This window comes from Leishmania martiniquensis, chromosome 15 (genome assembly GCF_017916325.1).
Source record: "Leishmania martiniquensis isolate LSCM1 chromosome 15, whole genome shotgun sequence".
Classification (NCBI taxonomy): Eukaryota; Euglenozoa; class Kinetoplastea; order Trypanosomatida; family Trypanosomatidae; genus Leishmania; species Leishmania martiniquensis.
Window position 1 is genome coordinate 310,080 of NC_090150.1, and position 20,826 is coordinate 330,905.

The window sequence follows — 20,826 nt, forward strand, 5'->3', positions numbered from 1 at the left end:
GAGTGCAGGGCGAACACTGAAAAAAAAAATGCAGAGGGAGAGAGAAAAGAGGGAACGGCTGAAAGCGAGGCTGCGCGCATGGAGGACGAAAGAGAACGGTAAGCGTCCTTGCATGCTGAACAATGCCTCTTCACCCCTCCCCGACCCCTCTCTCTCTCCCTCCCTCCCTCCCTTCCCACAGTGCGTGTGTGCGAGTGTGCATACGGTCGGCTCTCTATATAACTATATTTATATAGTTATATATCTTCAGTGAAGGCTTCTCTTTTCTCCTACTTTGTGTGTGTCTTTGTTGCGTATCTCTCCTCGTTACTCTCCTACCCCTTCCCCCCCTCCTCCTCTCTCCTTCGCTATCCTCGACGAATGTGTGTGTGTGAACCTGGGGTGTAAGTGTTTCTGTATGCGATGACAACAGCGTGTGACTCTCGAGACGAGAGCACGCATACATCGGCAAGACCATCACCACTACCCACAGCACCACCCCTGTCAGGATGGCGTAATCGCATGGTTCTTTGCTTTACGTGTGTGTGTATGTGTGTGTGTGTGCCTCTCTCTCTCTGTGGGTAAAACTATTTGGCGTCCTCGATATCTTCTGTTGCCGTCTTCTTTTTTTCACTTTTGTGTCTGTCTGAGTGTGTATGAGGAGAGGGAAAGAGGAAGGGATGGACGGGGGAGACGTGATGTCGTGTCGTGCGGTGTAGCTTGCTGTTCTACCCCCTCCCCCCTGCAGTCTGCAGGCTCTCTGGCCACCATCACCGCTGCCCCCTCTCTATCTCCCTCCCCCTGCCTCCTTCCCTCTTTCGTCGGCGTGTGTACGTGTCAGAATGTCAGCTATCGTCGCATCTCTTCGTTGCTCAGAGAGCCCGATACACCAGGACCTCATTTTTTTTAAGGGAAGAAGTGTCGTAAAAAGCGGCGAAGGGAGAGAGACACATTCGCGCGCACACGCACAATGACGCCATAGGGTGCACCTGCCCTGAGCATGCGCGTGTGGCCCACTTCCCATGGGCTCCTCTCTCTTTCCCCTGTTCACCTCCTCGACTTCCACGGCGATCACAGTAGAAGGACAAGATGGAGAAGTATGCGTCGAGAGTACAGCAGTGAAGCCATAGAGGCAGTGTTTCCGTCGAAACGTTTTTCTCTCTCTCTATCACGTTTGTGTCTGTGGGTGTGTATGTGCCCCTCCCCATCTCTCGCATGCTTTCCATGTCCTCTCAGCCCTCCCTCCCCCTCTCTCTCTGAATATATATATATGTGTGTGTGTGCGTGCTTCGGCTCAGCGCATGTGCCGCGCATACTTCTCGGTGGGTGCTGGCCTCTTCAGCAGCCCCTGCGTGGTATTGCTGTTGGCCTGAGTGGCAGCCTTTTTTGTCGTGTATGTGTGTGTGTGTGTCTGCGTTGGACGACGTCGGGATAATCGAGAGAGGAGAAGTTCACAAGAGCAGCCGCAACAGCGGACAAGAGAAAAATTTTTACGCACCCTCTCAAAAAAAAAAGGTAATACTAATTCAACCCGCATGTACTTCAGAAAGTCGCACAAACAAACACAAAACGTCCCCTTGACCACACGGGCACCCGAAAAAGCTCTGCGAAAGCGCGGTCATTTTTTTATCTTCGATGGTGTGTTCGCTGTATGGCCCCTCCCCCCTCTCTCCCCCCTCTCCCCTCCCCCTCTCCCTCTCTTCCTCTCTCTCTTCCTCTCTCCTCTGTTCCCGTCTGCATCTCCGAAAGAATCGATGTGTTCTTCTTTCTCCCCCTCCTCCTCCTCTCTCTCTATTGACGCGCTTGCCCCGCTCACCACCCACTGACTCGCTTCGAAGAGGGATCTCTAAATTCGGCACCATTGGTGAGTGACTTCCACTCCAAAATTACAACAAGCCCTTAGGGAGGAGGAGGAGGAGGGTGGACGAAAAGTGTTGAGACGATGACGCAGAGCACCCCGGAAGATCTCCAGGGATGCCAACTCGACGGGATACCCTCGCATGTTGGTCGATGCAGTCAATGCCTTCGGATCGTCATGAGGAGCACTTGCGCTTCCCTCTCCCCACCCCCACCACACACACACACGCCTCCCTCACGCATCGGTCGTGTGCTGTGCTTTACTGTTGTCAGCTCTTCCTACTCTATGGCTACGGTAGGGTTCCTGGGCAAACACTCGTACGACCGCGCCTCCCTTTCTCGCCCTCTTTGGTTCACTCTCTCCCTCCCTCCCTCTCCGTTTCTTTGCCTCCTGTCTTGGCTGGCCATCACGTGCATCTCACGCACTGCACTTCCCTTTCCCTCCTCCGCCTCGCAGGAGCTTCGCGCGCGCTCATCTGATCAGCTCCTCCCCCCTCCCCCCTCACCTCTTAGGCCTGAGGGCATAGGCTTCCTTCCCACGCAGGAATAGTGGGAAGCACAGGAAAGAAGTGCAACTTCGAGTCGGCGCGTTTGCGCGCGTGCCAACACGAAGAGAAACGAAAGAGCAAAGACAAAATGGCTTTGCAGCGCTGACCGTCGACGCCCTCACGAGAAGACGACCGGAGGGCAGTGAGGACAGCTGAAGGAGAGGGGGGGAATCGCGTCTCATGATCTGCTGGCGCACGCCATGAGCGAATGGCGGTCACGATCGTGAGCCTGGCGGACGTTGCAGTCCCTCTCTTGCGCGATCAACGGAACCGTGGAAGGGCATCTCCAACGACGTCAGTGCCTGGGCAACCGTCCGTGCTTTCCAATCGCCCTGAGGCTCAGCGAGATAGGGACGCGCCGGCACAAGCAGCGGGAACGTGTACTTGCTAGCTGCCTCCCTATTCTCTGCTGTGTTTTCTCATCTGCCCCTCTCTCGCTCTCTTCGCCCTACCCTACCACCTCTGTGCGTGTGTGTACACATATACGTCTCTTCTCGATCTCCATGTTGTCCACACCCACCCTCGCGCTCCCTGTCTGCCCGCCTAAGGCTCTGTTGTACCGCACTATGCGGCTGTAATGGGCTTGGCGCGGTGTTGAAGACTCTCTCGGTGCGTTTCTTCTCTGCCGTTGCGTCAAGTCACGATCGCTGCTGTGCGTACCCTTCCCTCCACCCCCTCCAAACTTTCCTTACTCACCCCACTTGCGTGTGCGCGTATGAGTGTGCAGACTCCTCGCTGCGGACATTTAGAGTGTGTGTGTCTGTGTGCAAGTGCCCGAAAACATTCACGGTGTATTTTTCCCTCTGATGTTGAGCCGTCGTTCACCTCTTTTACTTGACGTGATTGCGCCATGCGTCATTGATGCAGCTCTTCGGCGCTGCCAAGCCCTGTTCGTGTAGGCGCACGTTCGCATTGCGTCCTCTATTGGCGCCAGTTGCTCCGGGGAGGGGGGCTGCGCCGCACCTGCCCTGCCGACATCTTTCAAGTTAGACTCGCGTGTTGCCCTAAGTTGAGCACGACGCCCATTCATCCAGGCCGTGTCGGCGAGCACCAGCGTCGTCGCGTATATGACACGCGCGACGCGGCACTTGCCGCACGCGATGCCTTCGGCCTCCTCGACTCATGGCGCCGGCGCGAACAGCAGCGGCCCATGTCCCCGGCAGCGGGGGCGCCGAAGAAAGAGAGCGCGTGCCCCGCTGAGCCGCAGGGAGGAGCGGGTGCCGCCATCACGGGCGCTGCGGCCTCGGCCGTTGGGTGGCGGGCTCCGCCCTTGACTGTAGTAGGTGAAGAACGCGGCCGCATTCGGGGACGGCTCATCTTGTGCTCGGGGGGGGGGCAGGCGAGCAGACCGGCGGAGCGCTCTGTGCAGCGCAGATGAGGAGTGAGGGACGTGGACAGCGTCGTACCGGCAGGGCTTTGCGCGAGCCGTGAAGCGTTGCGAATGATGGCCGCCGCGCTCGCCGGCCACCCCTCTACCACGCCGCGCGACCTGCCACGAATGCGGAAGCTCATGCGTGGATGGGCGGTATGCGGCTTGCAGGCACGCGCCGAGCAGCGCAGCCGGCGGCGGTGGAGGCAGCTGGCCGGCTCAGCGCCAGTCCCACCCAGGCCGGAGCCGAGGGCGCCCCTCCTCGCTCAGTCTTGTGGGGCTGCCGGGGCCGCGTGCGACGGCAGGGCGAAGCCGGTCGGCATCGGGGAGAAGACCGCCACGTAACGGCGCACGGAATCAGCGTGATGCCGGGCGACGGGGGCGTTGCAATGGGAGGCGGCAACTACTCTCGATGCGGTGGCGCTGCTTGCTGCGTGGCTCATCGCTGGCCGTGCTGCGGGCGAGTGTGCAGGGCGGGCAGGGCAAGCGGTGCCGGTGCACCGCGGCGAGCACACCACGCGCGCATCACGCCGATGACGGCGGCCGACGCGGTGCGCGGCGCATATGTGGCCCTCTCCTCCATTCTTGCCTGCGCCTGTTGGGGCTGCGGCCCCACCTTCATGCGGGCGGCGTGACTGCCCTTGCGGCTGTGTGAGTCGCCCTTGCCATGGGCAATGCACGGCACGCTGCATACAGCCTGGCGAGAGAAGCCCGTCGAGGGGCCGAGCGGTGCGGGAGGGCCAGGGCTTCCGTGCTGTACTGCAAGGCGGCGTGTGGATGTAGGATGGAGGTGCCGACGTCGTCGTGCCCTCCTCTGTGCGCCCCCTACCGCCCTCCCCCTCGCTACCGTCGTGCCCGCACCACGTGTGTGCCTCCTCGCTGCCCGCTTGCCCTCCGCTCCTCTCCTGCACAGCGGCGCTCTCTTTCTCTCAGCCCTCCTCCTCTCCTTGCCGCTGACGAAAACGCGCGTGGGCCCTATGCGCGGCTGTCGCCTCCCCACCCTCCCCCTCGTGGAGCAGACCCACACGCCCGCGCCTGTGTGCCCGGGAGAGCGGAATCGCGGCATGGTAACGGAAGAGGGCGCAGGCGCACCAGCCGGGCAGCGGAAGGAGACAGCAAAGGGCAACTCAGGCCGCCTGCGGCGGCGGCGCACCGGGGATCACACTGCTATGCAAGCAGCGCCGAGACGTAGGCACGCGCACACACCCACACACGCGCAATGGCGCGACCTCGGTGGCATCCTTAGGGCCAGGGTCACTGGAGCTATCGACGCTGCCCAGCTGACGCGCGGTCACAGCTGCTTGCGTGCGTTGACCCGCACCTCACAGACCGCCGACCCCGTCGGGCTCGACAGCCTGGCCGGCGGCGTTCGAGCGAAGTGCAGGGATGCGGAGGCGCTGTGCTTGCCGCCGCGCGCTGTGGCCGCGTAGACGGATCAGAAGCCGCAGAGGGCGTGCGGCTGCTCGGCGGCAGGCCCTTCCACGCCCTCCCTTGGCAATGGGGGAGCGAGTGCCCATGCGAGGCGAGGCAACGCCTTCGCGCGCACATGCGGAGTCGCTGCGGACACCCGCAGCTCTTCATTTCTTTTCCGCTCTCTCTCTCTCGCTCTTGCCGCGCTGCTGTGGCGCCACGCCAGTGCTCTGCCGGCCGCACGAGAAAAGCAACAGAAAGCAGCAGACGACGCGCTGTGCAGCGACAGGGATGAGAAGCAGGGCTTGCGCACGAGGCAGCGAGCAGTTCCCTGTGACCTCTCCGCCGGGCTCCCTCTTGTTGCGCTGCCGTCTCACCCCCGCTGCCGTTGCAGCGCGCCTCGCGCCCACCGGTCTCCACTCCGCGTGTCGTGGCCTCGCGTGCGCGTATATGTGTGTCGGCCAGCGGCGCACCTGCTCTCGCTGCGCGCGCCTCGCTGTGTTGCCCACTGACCCCTGTGCCCCCCTCCATCCCGACGCTTCGCTCTCTCCCCTCCACCTTTTCCGCCTCGCTGTCGATGTGGCGCGCATCGCGCATCACCCCACTCTCCCGTTGGAACCGAGCACGCGCGCACAGAAACAAATACGCAACGGCTCGTATGCGCACTTGGCCGCACACTTACCATTATCCGTGAGCCGACACTCGATCTACTCCCCTCGTGCCCGCGCGTCCCCCTCTCTCTATTCCGCTCTCTCCCCTCCATTGCGTTTTCCTCTCCTCTTTTCATCTTTTTCGTCAGTGCGCCTGCGCCGACGCGTCACCCCACCCCGCCCCGCCCCTTTCCTTTCTCTAATTGTCTTCTGCTGTTCACCCGGCCAGTATACCTCCTCACCGCGCTTCTCGCGCCTCAGCGTCACATCGATGGAGTGTAAGATCGGCATAATTCTCTACACCATCTTTCAGTTCATTGCGTTTATTCTGGTGCTGGTGGGAACGCCGCTTCCAATTTTCATTACGGATCCTTTCAGTGGCCCTCAGCCCAGACTGTGCTGGACCTTATGGGGTTTCCATCCTGACTGCACTCATCTAAATAACCATGAACCACTGTCCACAATCTTGTCACCCTGCCCGGCCCGCCTTCAACGATTCCGCGCCTCCGAGGCCTTTGCTATCATCTCCATCATCCTGTACGGCCTCGCGGCCGTCTTGGGCCTCATAACACTCTTGGGCTGCGCTTTCCTGCGCTGGGTCTGCCTGGGGCTCAACGTCGTCGGTATCATCACCCTGTGCATTGTCTGGGCCTCCATGGTGGTCGTCCACCGAAACGATGAACCAAACTGCCCGCCCATAACCGGCCTGTTTAATTTTGGTGCCGGCTTCGCTCTCATTCTTGCAGCCTGGTGTCTGGACGTCTTCAACATCCTCTTCCTGCTCCTCCCGTGCTAATGTGGAGGCTCCCGTGAGGGCGCTCACTTGCAGCGAGAGAGAGAGAGGACGCGAAGGGGGGAGAAGGGGCCGGCGGTAAGACGGGGTGTGAGCACGGTGGCGCCGCGGCGCCACCTGCGCTATGACGTCCTTGCGAGGGCGCCAGCGGGAGAGAGAGAGGGAGAGTGAAAGAGCGAATGCTGCGCGCCCTCGCGTCTGCCTGTCGCCGGCCTCTGTTTCCCGTTGCCTTCCCGCGCGTGCGTGTGCGGCGCTGCTGACGCGCGCCCACACCCATCCCACCATACCCGCCGCGGGCGCCGCTCTCTTTGCCGCGGCGCTGCCGCTCTCTTTGCCGCGGCGTCCCTCTTCTTCTGCGCTGTTCGCCTCTCGGCTTCTCTGCTGTTCTGCTCGCCGCCCGTCCCCTCCCTCTGCCGCTGCGGGCCTCTCTCTCCTTCCTTTGCGTGCACCCGCCGCTGCACGTGTGCTCGTCTCCGTCGTCGCTGCTTCTGTCTCTGCTCTCTGTTCACTCTCTGTCCCCGCCGACGGCCGTTGTACGCTGCGTGTCCCCGAGCGTGCGCGTGCATGTGCCTCTCTTCCCTTTGTGCCGCTGTTGCCGCTTCCGTCTCTCTCTCTGTGCGTGCGTGCCGGCGAAGGGGCCGATGGAGAGACCGAAGGCACCAAGGCGGCAGCAGCCTAGCCAAGGGGCGGAGATGGCGCGTGCAGCGGCAGCGGGAGCCGCGCTGCGTGAGAGGTGTGCATACCCGCCGAGCCGCGAGCGTCGACACGAAAGCGAACGGAATCGAAAGTGGAGCATACACAAGCGCCCGACAAAAAAGGGCACACGAGTGCGCCATTTCGCCTCTCTCTCTCCTCTTGGCTCGCGTCTATCTCCGTTTCTTGCGTTCTGTTCATCTCACCCACCCCTCATGGGCTCTGAGTGTTTCTGCTTGCCTCACCGCCTGACTTTCACCAGTGAGTCGTCCAGACCCCATTTATGCGCACTCTCCACTCTTTCCTGCACAACGCCTCGGCCCCCGCGGGCGTGTTTTCCAGTCGCCCCGCGTTTCCCCGCACGGTCGCCGCCGCCGCCCTCGAGCAGGGCCCTGCGCGTCGTTGGCTAGGATTGAGGCGTGCAGTCCGCGCAGGTGCCTCTGGCGCCGATCGCGCAGCACCCGTCGAGGCAGGGACGCGGAGGGACGCCAAGCGTCTGTTGGGCGCATGGCCCGATCGGACGTCACGTGGTCCTTCCTGGCTGGTGAGGTGATAGCCGTGGCGCAACAGCAGCAGGTGAGTGATGTGCTTCCACAAACATATATTTATATATTTATCTAGTTGCTGAGCTGCTCGTGGTGCAATGACCTGTAAAGCGAGTACCTCACTGCCCCCTGGCAGACGAGCACCGCAGAGCGTCACAGCAATGCAACATTAAGCAGTGCATAAGTGCGCACACAAACACGGCGCCGCTTCGCACACCTGCTCGCCTCCGCCTGAGGTGGCAGGCGCGTGCGCGAGGTGAGCTTCCCCTTGCTTCCTTTTATTGCTTCTCATGAGATCTTTGTGAGCGCATTCCTTTCCCCTCTCACTTGTGCTTCCGTTCTTCAACTCGCTCACGCCAACAGCGCCGTCGCCGCCACTGCTGCGCCCGCCGCCCCCCTCTCCGTCCCTCTCACCTCTGCTGCGAGGGAAGGGGCTGAGGGAGCGCCGGTCTCGTTGCGACCGCACAACGGCAGGGCTGTGCTCTGCGCGCTCTCGTGTGTCGGTGTATGTCCGAGCATGTGTGTCTCTCTGGCCACGCGCCTCCTCCTGTACTCACGTCTTTCGATGCTCCCCTCTCCTCTCTGCTGTACTTTGGCGCTGGCCTCGTGAAGGCTTCTCGGGCAAACGCGGTGGCGATGCGGGCCGACCGTTGGGAAGGGGGCGCAGCCACCCGCACATGAACGCCAGAAGCCCACATGCGCAGTCACGCGCACTCCCTCTCACATGCTGGTCGAGCACCGGACGGCGAGGCGCCGTCGGCATCTGTCTGTGCGCTGCGCGTAGCAGCTGTGGTGGCGCTGGGACCGCCGGAGAAGCTGCTCGGCAGCGCGAAGCCGCCGGAGCTGGTAGGCTGACGCTGCGCCCCTGCTGCGTGCGGCCGCGTCGAGTGCGTCGTGTGTGCTCGCTGTGGCCGCGGCGGGCGTGGCTGCTGGACGATGCGGGTGCGCGGCCAGCGCTGGCAGCGGCGAGGGTGTGCTGTACCGAAACGCCGTACACACGTATGTGAGCGGCATCTTGCTCAGCTCTGCGAAGGAGGCCATGGGGTGGGGGGCGGCGCAACGGTGGAGGGCAGCAGCCTGGACAAGGCTTGCGGCGCCGCAGTTAGCGACTACCAGACCTGCCATATCATCTCTGAGGTGCCCGTGGCCGCATGTCCCCGGCAGCGGGGGCGCCGAAGAAAGAGAGCGCGTGCCCCGCTGAGCCGCAGGGAGGAGCGGGTGCCGCCATCACGGGCGCTGCGGCCTCGGCCGTTGGGTGGCGGGCTCCGCCCTTGACTGTAGTAGGTGAAGAACGCGGCCGCATTCGGGGACGGCTCATCTTGTGCTCGGGGGGGGGGGCAGGCGAGCAGACCGGCGGAGCGCTCTGTGCAGCGCAGATGAGGAGTGAGGGACGTGGACAGCGTCGTACCGGCAGGGCTTTGCGCGAGCCGTGAAGCGTTGCGAATGATGGCCGCCGCGCTCGCCGGCCACCCCTCTACCACGCCGCGCGACCTGCCACGAATGCGGAAGCTCATGCGTGGATGGGCGGTATGCGGCTTGCAGGCACGCGCCGAGCAGCGCAGCCGGCGGCGGTGGAGGCAGCTGGCCGGCTCAGCGCCAGTCCCACCCAGGCCGGAGCCGAGGGCGCCCCTCCTCGCTCAGTCTTGTGGGGCTGCCGGGGCCGCGTGCGACGGCAGGGCGAAGCCGGTCGGCATCGGGGAGAAGACCGCCACGTAACGGCGCACGGAATCAGCGTGATGCCGGGCGACGGGGGCGTTGCAATGGGAGGCGGCAACTACTCTCGATGCGGTGGCGCTGCTTGCTGCGTGGCTCATCGCTGGCCGTGCTGCGGGCGAGTGTGCAGGGCGGGCAGGGCAAGCGGTGCCGGTGCACCGCGGCGAGCACACCACGCGCGCATCACGCCGATGACGGCGGCCGACGCGGTGCGCGGCGCATATGTGGCCCTCTCCTCCATTCTTGCCTGCGCCTGTTGGGGCTGCGGCCCCACCTTCATGCGGGCGGCGTGACTGCCCTTGCGGCTGTGTGAGTCGCCCTTGCCATGGGCAATGCACGGCACGCTGCATACAGCCTGGCGAGAGAAGCCCGTCGAGGGGCCGAGCGGTGCGGGAGGGCCAGGGCTTCCGTGCTGTACTGCAAGGCGGCGTGTGGATGTAGGATGGAGGTGCCGACGTCGTCGTGCCCTCCTCTGTGCGCCCCCTACCGCCCTCCCCCTCGCTACCGTCGTGCCCGCACCACGTGTGTGCCTCCTCGCTGCCCGCTTGCCCTCCGCTCCTCTCCTGCACAGCGGCGCTCTCTTTCTCTCAGCCCTCCTCCTCTCCTTGCCGCTGACGAAAACGCGCGTGGGCCCTATGCGCGGCTGTCGCCTCCCCCACCCTCCCCCCTCGTGGAGCAGACCCACACGCCCGCGCCTGTGTGCCCGGGAGAGCGGAATCGCGGCATGGTAACGGAAGAGGGCGCAGGCGCACCAGCCGGGCAGCGGAAGGAGACAGCAAAGGGCAACTCAGGCCGCCTGCGGCGGCGGCGCACCGGGGATCACACTGCTATGCAAGCAGCGCCGAGACGTAGGCACGCGCACACACCCACACACGCGCAATGGCGCGACCTCGGTGGCATCCTTAGGGCCAGGGTCACTGGAGCTATCGACGCTGCCCAGCTGACGCGCGGTCACAGCTGCTTGCGTGCGTTGACCCGCACCTCACAGACCGCCGACCCCGTCGGGCTCGACAGCCTGGCCGGCGGCGTTCGAGCGAAGTGCAGGGATGCGGAGGCGCTGTGCTTGCCGCCGCGCGCTGTGGCCGCGTAGACGGATCAGAAGCCGCAGAGGGCGTGCGGCTGCTCGGCGGCAGGCCCTTCCACGCCCTCCCTTGGCAATGGGGAGCGAGTGCCCATGCGAGGCGAGGCAACGCCTTCGCGCGCACATGCGGAGTCGCTGCGGACACCCGCAGCTCTTCATTTCTTTTCCGCTCTCTCTCTCGCTCTTGCCGCGCTGCTGTGGCGCCACGCCAGTGCTCTGCCGGCCGCACGAGAAAAGCAACAGAAAGCAGCAGACGACGCGCTGTGCAGCGACAGGGATGAGAAGCAGGGCTTGCGCACGAGGCAGCGAGCAGTTCCCTGTGACCTCTCCGCCGGGCTCCCTCTTGTTGCGCTGCCGTCTCACCCCCGCTGCCGTTGCAGCGCGCCTCGCGCCCACCGGTCTCCACTCCGCGTGTCGTGGCCTCGCGTGCGCGTATATGTGTGTCGGCCAGCGGCGCACCTGCTCTCGCTGCGCGCGCCTCGCTGTGTTGCCCACTGACCCCTGTGCCCCCTCCATCCCGACGCTTCGCTCTCTCCCTCCACCTTTTCCGCCTCGCTGTCGATGTGGCGCGCATCGCGCATCACCCCACTCTCCCGTTGGAACCGAGCACGCGCGCACAGAAACAAATACGCAACGGCTCGTATGCGCACTTGGCCGCACACTTACCATTATCCGTGAGCCGACACTCGATCTACTCCCCTCGTGCCCGCGCGTCCCCCTCTCTCTATTCCGCTCTCTCCCTCCATTGCGTTTTCCTCTCCTCTTTTCATCTTTTTCGTCAGTGCGCCTGCGCCGACGCGTCACCCCACCCCGCCCCGCCCCTTTCCTTTCTCTAATTGTCTTCTGCTGTTCACCCGGCCAGTATACCTCCTCACCGCGCTTCTCGCGCCTCAGCGTCACATCGATGGAGTGTAAGATCGGCATAATTCTCTACACCATCTTTCAGTTCATTGCGTTTATTCTGGTGCTGGTGGGAACGCCGCTTCCAATTTTCATTACGGATCCTTTCAGTGGCCCTCAGCCCAGACTGTGCTGGACCTTATGGGGTTTCCATCCTGACTGCACTCATCTAAATAACCATGAACCACTGTCCACAATCTTGTCACCCTGCCCGGCCCGCCTTCAACGATTCCGCGCCTCCGAGGCCTTTGCTATCATCTCCATCATCCTGTACGGCCTCGCGGCCGTCTTGGGCCTCATAACACTCTTGGGCTGCGCTTTCCTGCGCTGGGTCTGCCTGGGGCTCAACGTCGTCGGTATCATCACCCTGTGCATTGTCTGGGCCTCCATGGTGGTCGTCCACCGAAACGATGAACCAAACTGCCCGCCCATAACCGGCCTGTTTAATTTTGGTGCCGGCTTCGCTCTCATTCTTGCAGCCTGGTGTCTGGACGTCTTCAACATCCTCTTCCTGCTCCTCCCGTGCTAATGTGGAGGCTCCCGTGAGGGCGCTCACTTGCAGCGAGAGAGAGAGAGGACGCGAAGGGGGGAGAAGGGGCCGGCGGTAAGACGGGGTGTGAGCACGGTGGCGCCGCGGCGCCACCTGCGCTATGACGTCCTTGCGAGGGCGCCAGCGGGAGAGAGAGAGGGAGAGTGAAAGAGCGAATGCTGCGCGCCCTCGCGTCTGCCTGTCGCCGGCCTCTGTTTCCCGTTGCCTTCCCGCGCGTGCGTGTGCGGCGCTGCTGACGCGCGCCCACACCCATCCCACCATACCCGCCGCGGGGCGCCGCTGCCGCTCTCTTTGCCGCGGGGCGCCGCTGCCGCTCTCTTTGCCGCGGCGTCCCTCTTCTTCTGCGCTGTTCGCCTCTCGGCTTCTCTGCTGTTCTGCTCGCCGCCCGTCCCCTCCCCTCTGCCGCTGCGGGCCCTCTCTCTCCTTCCTTTGCGTGCACCCGCCGCTGCACGTGTGCTCGTCTCCGTCGTCGCTGCTTCTGTCTCTGCTCTCTGTTCACTCTCTGTCCCCGCCGACGGCCGTTGTACGCTGCGTGTCCCCGAGCGTGCGCGTGCATGTGCCTCTCTTCCCTTTGTGCCGCTGTTGCCGCTTCCGTCTCTCTCTCTGTGCGTGCGTGCCGGCGAAGGGGCCGATGGAGAGACCGAAGGCACCAAGGCGGCAGCAGCCTAGCCAAGGGGCGGAGATGGCGCGTGCAGCGGCAGCGGGAGCCGCGCTGCGTGAGAGGTGTGCATACCCGCCGAGCCGCGAGCGTCGACACGAAAGCGAACGGAATCGAAAGTGGAGCATACACAAGCGCCCGACAAAAAAGGGCACACGAGTGCGCCATTTCGCCTCTCTCTCTCCTCTTGGCTCGCGTCTATCTCCGTTTCTTGCGTTCTGTTCATCTCACCCACCCCTCATGGGCTCTGAGTGTTTCTGCTTGCCTCACCGCCTGACTTTCACCAGTGAGTCGTCCAGACCCCATTTATGCGCACTCTCCACTCTTTCCTGCACAACGCCTCGGCCCCCGCGGGCGTGTTTTCCAGTCGCCCCGCGTTTCCCCGCACGGTCGCCGCCGCCGCCCTCGAGCAGGGCCCTGCGCGTCGTTGGCTAGGATTGAGGCGTGCAGTCCGCGCAGGTGCCTCTGGCGCCGATCGCGCAGCACCCGTCGAGGCAGGGACGCGGAGGGACGCCAAGCGTCTGTTGGGCGCATGGCCCGATCGGACGTCACGTGGTCCTTCCTGGCTGGTGAGGTGATAGCCGTGGCGCAACAGCAGCAGGTGAGTGATGTGCTTCCACAAACATATATTTATATATTTATCTAGTTGCTGAGCTGCTCGTGGTGCAATGACCTGTAAAGCGAGTACCTCACTGCCCCCTGGCAGACGAGCACCGCAGAGCGTCACAGCAATGCAACATTAAGCAGTGCATAAGTGCGCACACAAACACGGCGCCGCTTCGCACACCTGCTCGCCTCCGCCTGAGGTGGCAGGCGCGTGCGCGAGGTGAGCTTCCCCTTGCTTCCTTTTATTGCTTCTCATGAGATCTTTGTGAGCGCATTCCTTTCCCCTCTCACTTGTGCTTCCGTTCTTCAACTCGCTCACGCCAACAGCGCCGTCGCCGCCACTGCTGCGCCCGCCGCCCCCCTCTCCGTCCCTCTCACCTCTGCTGCGAGGGAAGGGGCTGAGGGAGCGCCGGTCTCGTTGCGACCGCACAACGGCAGGGCTGTGCTCTGCGCGCTCTCGTGTGTCGGTGTATGTCCGAGCATGTGTGTCTCTCTGGCCACGCGCCTCCTCCTGTACTCACGTCTTTCGATGCTCCCCTCTCCTCTCTGCTGTACTTTGGCGCTGGCCTCGTGAAGGCTTCTCGGGCAAACGCGGTGGCGATGCGGGCCGACCGTTGGGAAGGGGGCGCAGCCACCCGCACATGAACGCCAGAAGCCCACATGCGCAGTCACGCGCACTCCCTCTCACATGCTGGTCGAGCACCGGACGGCGAGGCGCCGTCGGCATCTGTCTGTGCGCTGCGCGTAGCAGCTGTGGTGGCGCTGGGACCGCCGGAGAAGCTGCTCGGCAGCGCGAAGCCGCCGGAGCTGGTAGGCTGACGCTGCGCCCCTGCTGCGTGCGGCCGCGTCGAGTGCGTCGTGTGTGCTCGCTGTGGCCGCGGCGGGCGTGGCTGCTGGACGATGCGGGTGCGCGGCCAGCGCTGGCAGCGGCGAGGGTGTGCTGTACCGAAACGCCGTACACACGTATGTGAGCGGCATCTTGCTCAGCTCTGCGAAGGAGGCCATGGGGTGGGGGGCGGCGCAACGGTGGAGGGCAGCAGCCTGGACAAGGCTTGCGGCGCCGCAGTTAGCGACTACCAGACCTGCCATATCATCTCTGAGGTGCCCGTGGCCGCATGTCCCCGGCAGCGGGGGCGCCGAAGAAAGAGAGCGCGTGCCCCGCTGAGCCGCAGGGAGGAGCGGGTGCCGCCATCACGGGCGCTGCGGCCTCGGCCGTTGGGTGGCGGGCTCCGCCCTTGACTGTAGTAGGTGAAGAACGCGGCCGCATTCGGGGACGGCTCATCTTGTGCTCGGGGGGGGGGGGGGGGCAGGCGAGCAGACCGGCGGAGCGCTCTGTGCAGCGCAGATGAGGAGTGAGGGACGTGGACAGCGTCGTACCGGCAGGGCTTTGCGCGAGCCGTGAAGCGTTGCGAATGATGGCCGCCGCGCTCGCCGGCCACCCCTCTACCACGCCGCGCGACCTGCCACGAATGCGGAAGCTCATGCGTGGATGGGCGGTATGCGGCTTGCAGGCACGCGCCGAGCAGCGCAGCCGGCGGCGGTGGAGGCAGCTGGCCGGCTCAGCGCCAGTCCCACCCAGGCCGGAGCCGAGGGCGCCCCTCCTCGCTCAGTCTTGTGGGGCTGCCGGGGCCGCGTGCGACGGCAGGGCGAAGCCGGTCGGCATCGGGGAGAAGACCGCCACGTAACGGCGCACGGAATCAGCGTGATGCCGGGCGACGGGGGCGTTGCAATGGGAGGCGGCAACTACTCTCGATGCGGTGGCGCTGCTTGCTGCGTGGCTCATCGCTGGCCGTGCTGCGGGCGAGTGTGCAGGGCGGGCAGGGCAAGCGGTGCCGGTGCACCGCGGCGAGCACACCACGCGCGCATCACGCCGATGACGGCGGCCGACGCGGTGCGCGGCGCATATGTGGCCCTCTCCTCCATTCTTGCCTGCGCCTGTTGGGGCTGCGGCCCCACCTTCATGCGGGCGGCGTGACTGCCCTTGCGGCTGTGTGAGTCGCCCTTGCCATGGGCAATGCACGGCACAGCGAGGTGCGACCACTCATGTCGTAGGGCGGGGGACTCTGCCCGCTTGTCTGTCTCGAAGCGTTGAATCGGCGCCGTCTTTCTGCTCTGTTGTGAAAAGCGAGCTGTTCTTTTTTTTCGGGGAGGGTCCTTTTGTGAGCGGCCTGGCTGCACACACAGACACACACACACACGTCGAATCTACGGCGGCGACTATGTCGCGCATGTGCCCTGTAGCACCCGACAGCAATGCCTCCTAACGCCCCTCTTCCCTATGCGTCCATCTCCCTCTCTCCCCGCCCCACCCGCCCACCCCCCTTGTCGCTTACACGGACACATACACGCAGGAGAGGAAATTATTTACGCACATCACGTACAACGTCTAACAGTGAACGAAAGCGAAGTGAGCGATAGGAGAACGACTGTTGCAGCCTCTCCATCCTAAGGTGAGCCAAGGAGTGGTAACGTGAGGGAATCCACAAAACTAATCTAACGGTAAGGAACGGATAGCGCACAAGAGTTGTCTGTCTGTCTCGCACCCACACGCGCACTCACCAACTCTGTGTGTGCGCGCGCGTGTCGCTTCTTCAGGCTCTCTCCTCTTCTTTCAAAATTTTTGTTCGTGCTACAGTCTCCCCTACACAAACGGTCATGCACGTCACGAACCGCTACACCAGCAAGTCGCATGCCACAGCGGCGACTGGCGGTTGTGACGATACAGCCGGCGGCTCAGGCCGCGGCGACGCACAGAACACGACCGCGAGCTCGGACTGGAGCGTGAGGCCGTCCGACGACCCGGCAGTCGAGATGACATCGGTGCAGACGAACAGCTTATCTCGCCTCAATCCTGCAGCCGCACCGTTCAGCTTCACAGGTGTGGGGGCGGCTGCCGCAGCAGCAGCAGCAGCAGCGTCCGGTGGCGATATGAGCGGAGGCGGCAGCGTGCCATCTCCGCATCACCACACTGGCATACCCGCACAAGCGGGCATCGATGGCGGGGCGTCTGGTATGCCCGGTGGGAGCCGTGGGCTGAGTAGTATGCTCAACAGCAAAGCGGCCGGGGGCAGTATGGACGTGAACAGCCCCAACTCCTACAGCATGATTCAGGCGCAGGGCATGATGGGCATGATGCCGTTCATGATGGCTAGTGGTGGCGCCGGCGGTGCTGGACACGGTATCATGGGTGGTGGCCGCATGGGAGCCGGCAGCCCGAGCAGCTTCCTTCCTCCTCCCGGCGAGGATACCGACCAGCAGGAGCTTATGCGGCTACAGCAGACGAACTACCGCGTGAAGATGCTGCCGCCACCGCTGACGTACGAGATGCATCGCAAGATCTGGTCTAGGAACGAGTACGGCGATGACGACAACGACGAGGATGACATGCACGCCCACGGTTACGGCGGAGCTGGTGGCAACATCGATCAGGAGCACGAGAGCAGCGGCGGGGGCAGCATTGCGAACGAGGACCCCATCGATAAAGAGCAGCGCCTGGAGGCATACAGGCAAATCATGCTGCGCTGGTACAGCCACATCCACGTCCTGGAGGGGAAGCCGGAGGTGGCGAAGCGCCTTGTTCGCGTACGTCGGGGCTGCCCCAGCATGGAGGAGGTCGTGTACAGCCTCACCCACCCGCAGCAGCCAGGCGTCTCCGCGGAGTCGGAGGCGGGCGGTGACGATGAATCCACCCCCACATCGGTCCCGCCACCGCCGCTGGCCGCCGCTGCCACGGCGCGCCGCGGTCCGGATGGGATGCCGGACCTGGAAGAGATCCTCGCCACGTGGTCTTTGCGCTGTTGGAACTGGTGGCAGGAGACCGTGAAGCGGAAGCCGCGGCGTGCCCGCAAGCAGGGCGAGCTTCCAATGGGAGGTGGCAATGGAGCGCTGGGCACGGGCATGCCGACGTCGGCCTCGGCCTTGGCATTGGCCGGCCTGATCAATGACGGCGTTCTTCCACACGACCCATCCTCACGAAGCATGGATTTGGTCGATGCCGCCGCGCCCCCGTTGCCACCGAACTTGGCTGGGGGGGGTGGGGGCGCCTACACGCACCCGGGCCCGTACGCGCACCACGACGTCCCCGCGACAGCTGCAGGCGTGCCCATAGTTCCGTCCTACAAGTCATTCACCGACCTCTCTGAGGAGGGCTTGGAGGGCCCAGCTGCCGCATCGGGGTCCTTCGGCCATTACTCACCTCATCTCAACGGTGGGGGTGCCTTTGCGCCTTCGCAGCAGCAGCAGCGATCGCACCCGGCACCCCCTCACGACGCCACCCCGGCGGCGCCGATGTTCCACATGAACGGTTCTCGCGCTACGGCACTGCGCGGGGCGTCTGAGGACTTCTTAGAGAACGATCACCTCACCCTCGCCTTCACCACTGAGCTCCTCAAGTCGCTGGAGGAATAGTGAGAAGAGACAGAAATGCTTCAGATACCCGAGCACGCAGGAAGGCACTTGGTGAGTCGACAACGTGCTGCGTTGGGATAGCGGCGTTGGTGGTGGACGAGGATCGGGGGAGCGAGCCAGAGAGAGATAGCAAAGAGGGGGATGTGGCGTGTTTGGCATCAAAATAAAGACGAGTGAGCATCATAAGTTGGCTGTCTCTTCTTCTCTCGCTTGTCGTTATGGGACGTAAACAATCGATAAAAACTTATTTCCGAGCGTCCGTTGGTGTGTGTGTGTGTAAAAGTGTAAATCTGCTAGAGCAGTGCGACCATCCCCCCTCTCTCTCTGCCCTTCCCCCCTCCCCTCCCCTCTCCTCTCCTCTCCATCGTCACGTGCATCTACACACCCGCATCGATGTCGTCTCGTGCCTCCCCACGCGTTCGCCGGAAGGCCCTCTCTTTGCTGTTGCTGCTGTTGTTATGCTGCTCGGGGCGGTGTGCGGTCTCCTCCCTCCGAACAGAGGAAACCTGCGAGCGCACAGCGCCAAGGACGGCACCCCTTCACCTCCCTCATCCGCTCACCACTCCCGACAGCCCCCATCTCCCCTTCTTCTCCCCCACCCCCTCACTTTTATGAGCGTCTCTCTGGATTACAGAAATGTTCTGTCGTTTCCCTTCATATTTATTTCTATTATTATGATGTGCGTATTTCTGTTTGTGCGTGTGTGTTTGCCAGGCAGGAGGTTAGCTGACTCGTTGATGCTTCGTCTGTCATGATGTCGCTAGGCGTGCGAGGTGGTGGAATAAGACGAGAGCATCAGCCGTGCGTCGTCCCAGCGTGCCACGGGCCGCGTGAGGAGGAGTCGAGTGCTGATCAGACAGAGCGGATCGCGGAATGGGTGCGCCCGCATGAAAAAGGGGGACGACCGTCGCGGTGGGAAGAAGGGGGAGAGAGCGTGTGCTCCCCTCCCCCCGCCCCGCCCATGCGAGCACAAATGTGAAGGCCTTCAATGCTCTCTCCCCTCCTCATCCCCTTTTCGTCACGTGCGCCTCTTTTGTTTGGGGGGAGTGCGGCAGAGAAACTCTCGGGCGAAAGCGGCAGGGCCCTGCAGCCGCATCATAGCCTGCCATAGCCGCCCCCCTTCTTGCCCATCTGTCAATCATGCCGAGAGGCAGCCACGTCGGGACAGACGAGCCCGTCCCGGGGTGCATACGGTAGCGCATCGCAAGGAGACGAGTCTCTGACGGACGCGGGGACCGCTCCCCGAGAGGAGGGCGGACGCCCTCGGAGCTGAGAAACACCGAGGCGGCGACCAGCGCGACAGCGGTGAAAACGGCTGTAGGACCCAACGGCGGCAAGGAAGCGCGTGATGCTGTCCGGCTCGAAGACGAGGGCCTCACAAGCGCTTAGAAGTACCTGCCGCGGCTGGGGAAACGGCTACGGGCGTAGCACCTCGGTGACGTGAAACCAAAGGCGAGGCCAAGCAGCACCTGCTGATCGGCTTCATTGCTCTGGCGACGCACGTCACAAGCCTCCCGGTAGGCGCAGCGATTGCGGCCTACACTATCCTCCCGGGTGCGGTCGAGGTGTACGTGGTGGTACGTCTCCCTCCGTGGCAATGAAAGCTCCAGGAGTTGAGTAGCCCGTCTACTTCCACTGGGAATCGGCAGAACGTCAACATGAGGAGGGTGCGACAGGGTGCCGTGCTGGTGGCGCGTGAGGCGAGCGTTTACGTCTCTCGGCAAGGGAAAGTAAAGAGCTTGAGCTTCAATGGCGCCCGGAGGTGACGCCGAGCTGGGCCGGCGGCGCGACCGACGAGAAGACCTCGAGCGCCACACGGCGAAAGCGATTACCAGGAGCGAGCAAGCCCATCGCGCTTGGGAAGATTCGCACCTCTCCATCGCGCAGACCAGCAGCAGGGTCCTAGAGAAGGCGAAGCACTTGGCATACAAGGCTCTGCAGCACAGCAGCTCCCGAGAAAGGAGTGCGAATCACGCCCGTCAGCCCCGCTGCGGGTGGAGGAGATGCAGAGGACCTACAGGGAGCTCTGCCGCACCCACCCGCGCGCCGCGCTCTTCCTGAGGCTGGCGTGGCACTACGCCGCACGAGCGGGTGACCTGAGGACACTCCTGAGAAGGGACGTGCACATCTCCACACTCTCGGAGAGCTCGCCGACGGCCTCAGTGAGTATCACGATCCGCTATGGAAAGGGTGCGAGGTTCCGCGGGCCCTATGCGATAGGGACGCGATTGCAGCGAGAGGACGCGGCCCTGCTGCTGAAGCTGGTGAGGAGCCGAGGCCCAACGCCGCGCCGCGTGAACCTTGCAGCGGCCCCCCCTCCCCCGTCCATCCGGAAGGGCGCCGCACGCTACTCGGCAGCGAGCAGTCAGAGGAGGAAGTGCTCCTCTGTTTGACCATTATGGCCCCGACTGTGGCCGCCTACGAGGATGGCACGTACGACGCCATCCGCCTGACGGACGCGTCGGCCAACGGGTGGGGGGCGGTGGTGCGGTATGCGAACGGCACCACCGACGCCCTGCAGCAGAGGTGGGTCACGGACTTGCACCCGAACGGTCGCGTCGGCGAAGGCCCACCACGCACGCGGGTGCCGGACCCGCTGCCGAGCGACGAATACTTCACCGCCAAGCACTCGGCGCACACAGATCCACGGGCGGCGATGTTGTGCCTGCAGTACCTGGTGGCGCACGGGCTGCTCGTGAGGAGATGCTCGGCACGTGAAATGTTGAAACCAGCGTGGCAGAGGCCGCTAATCGGCCTTTGAGCATCCTCGGCTCGATGGCACGTGAAGGAGGGCCGCAGCGGTCTTGGAAGGCGATGTGTGTCTGCGAGCCCTTTCTTTCGATCCCCTTCCCTGTGTCACCACCGCTAGCACCCTCCTCCTCTTCTCCTCCATCCACTTCCACAAGCGGACGAGGCGAGGGGTGATGCGCTGGAGCACGTCCATTACGCGCTCCACTTCACCACCACCACCACGGCCGCGAGTCACTCACGCCTCACTCCATCACAGCTCCTCCACCCTCAACAGCAACCCCCGTAGGTGATCCGCCGCAGCGAAGCGCCCAACTAA

General features: G+C 63.7%; 1 protein-coding gene across 1 annotated transcript; it reads left to right on the forward strand.

Moving 5' to 3' along the window:
• Positions 1–16,007: 16,007 nt before the first annotated feature.
• LSCM1_06902 (uncharacterized protein) lies at positions 16,008–17,759 on the forward strand (the record flags this gene model as incomplete). Its single annotated transcript, XM_067324305.1, has 1 exon — positions 16,008–17,759. The coding sequence occupies one exon, from the start codon at positions 16,008–16,010 to the stop codon at positions 17,757–17,759; it is 1,752 nt and encodes a 583-aa protein (XP_067179976.1).
• Positions 17,760–20,826: the final 3,067 nt, after the last annotated feature.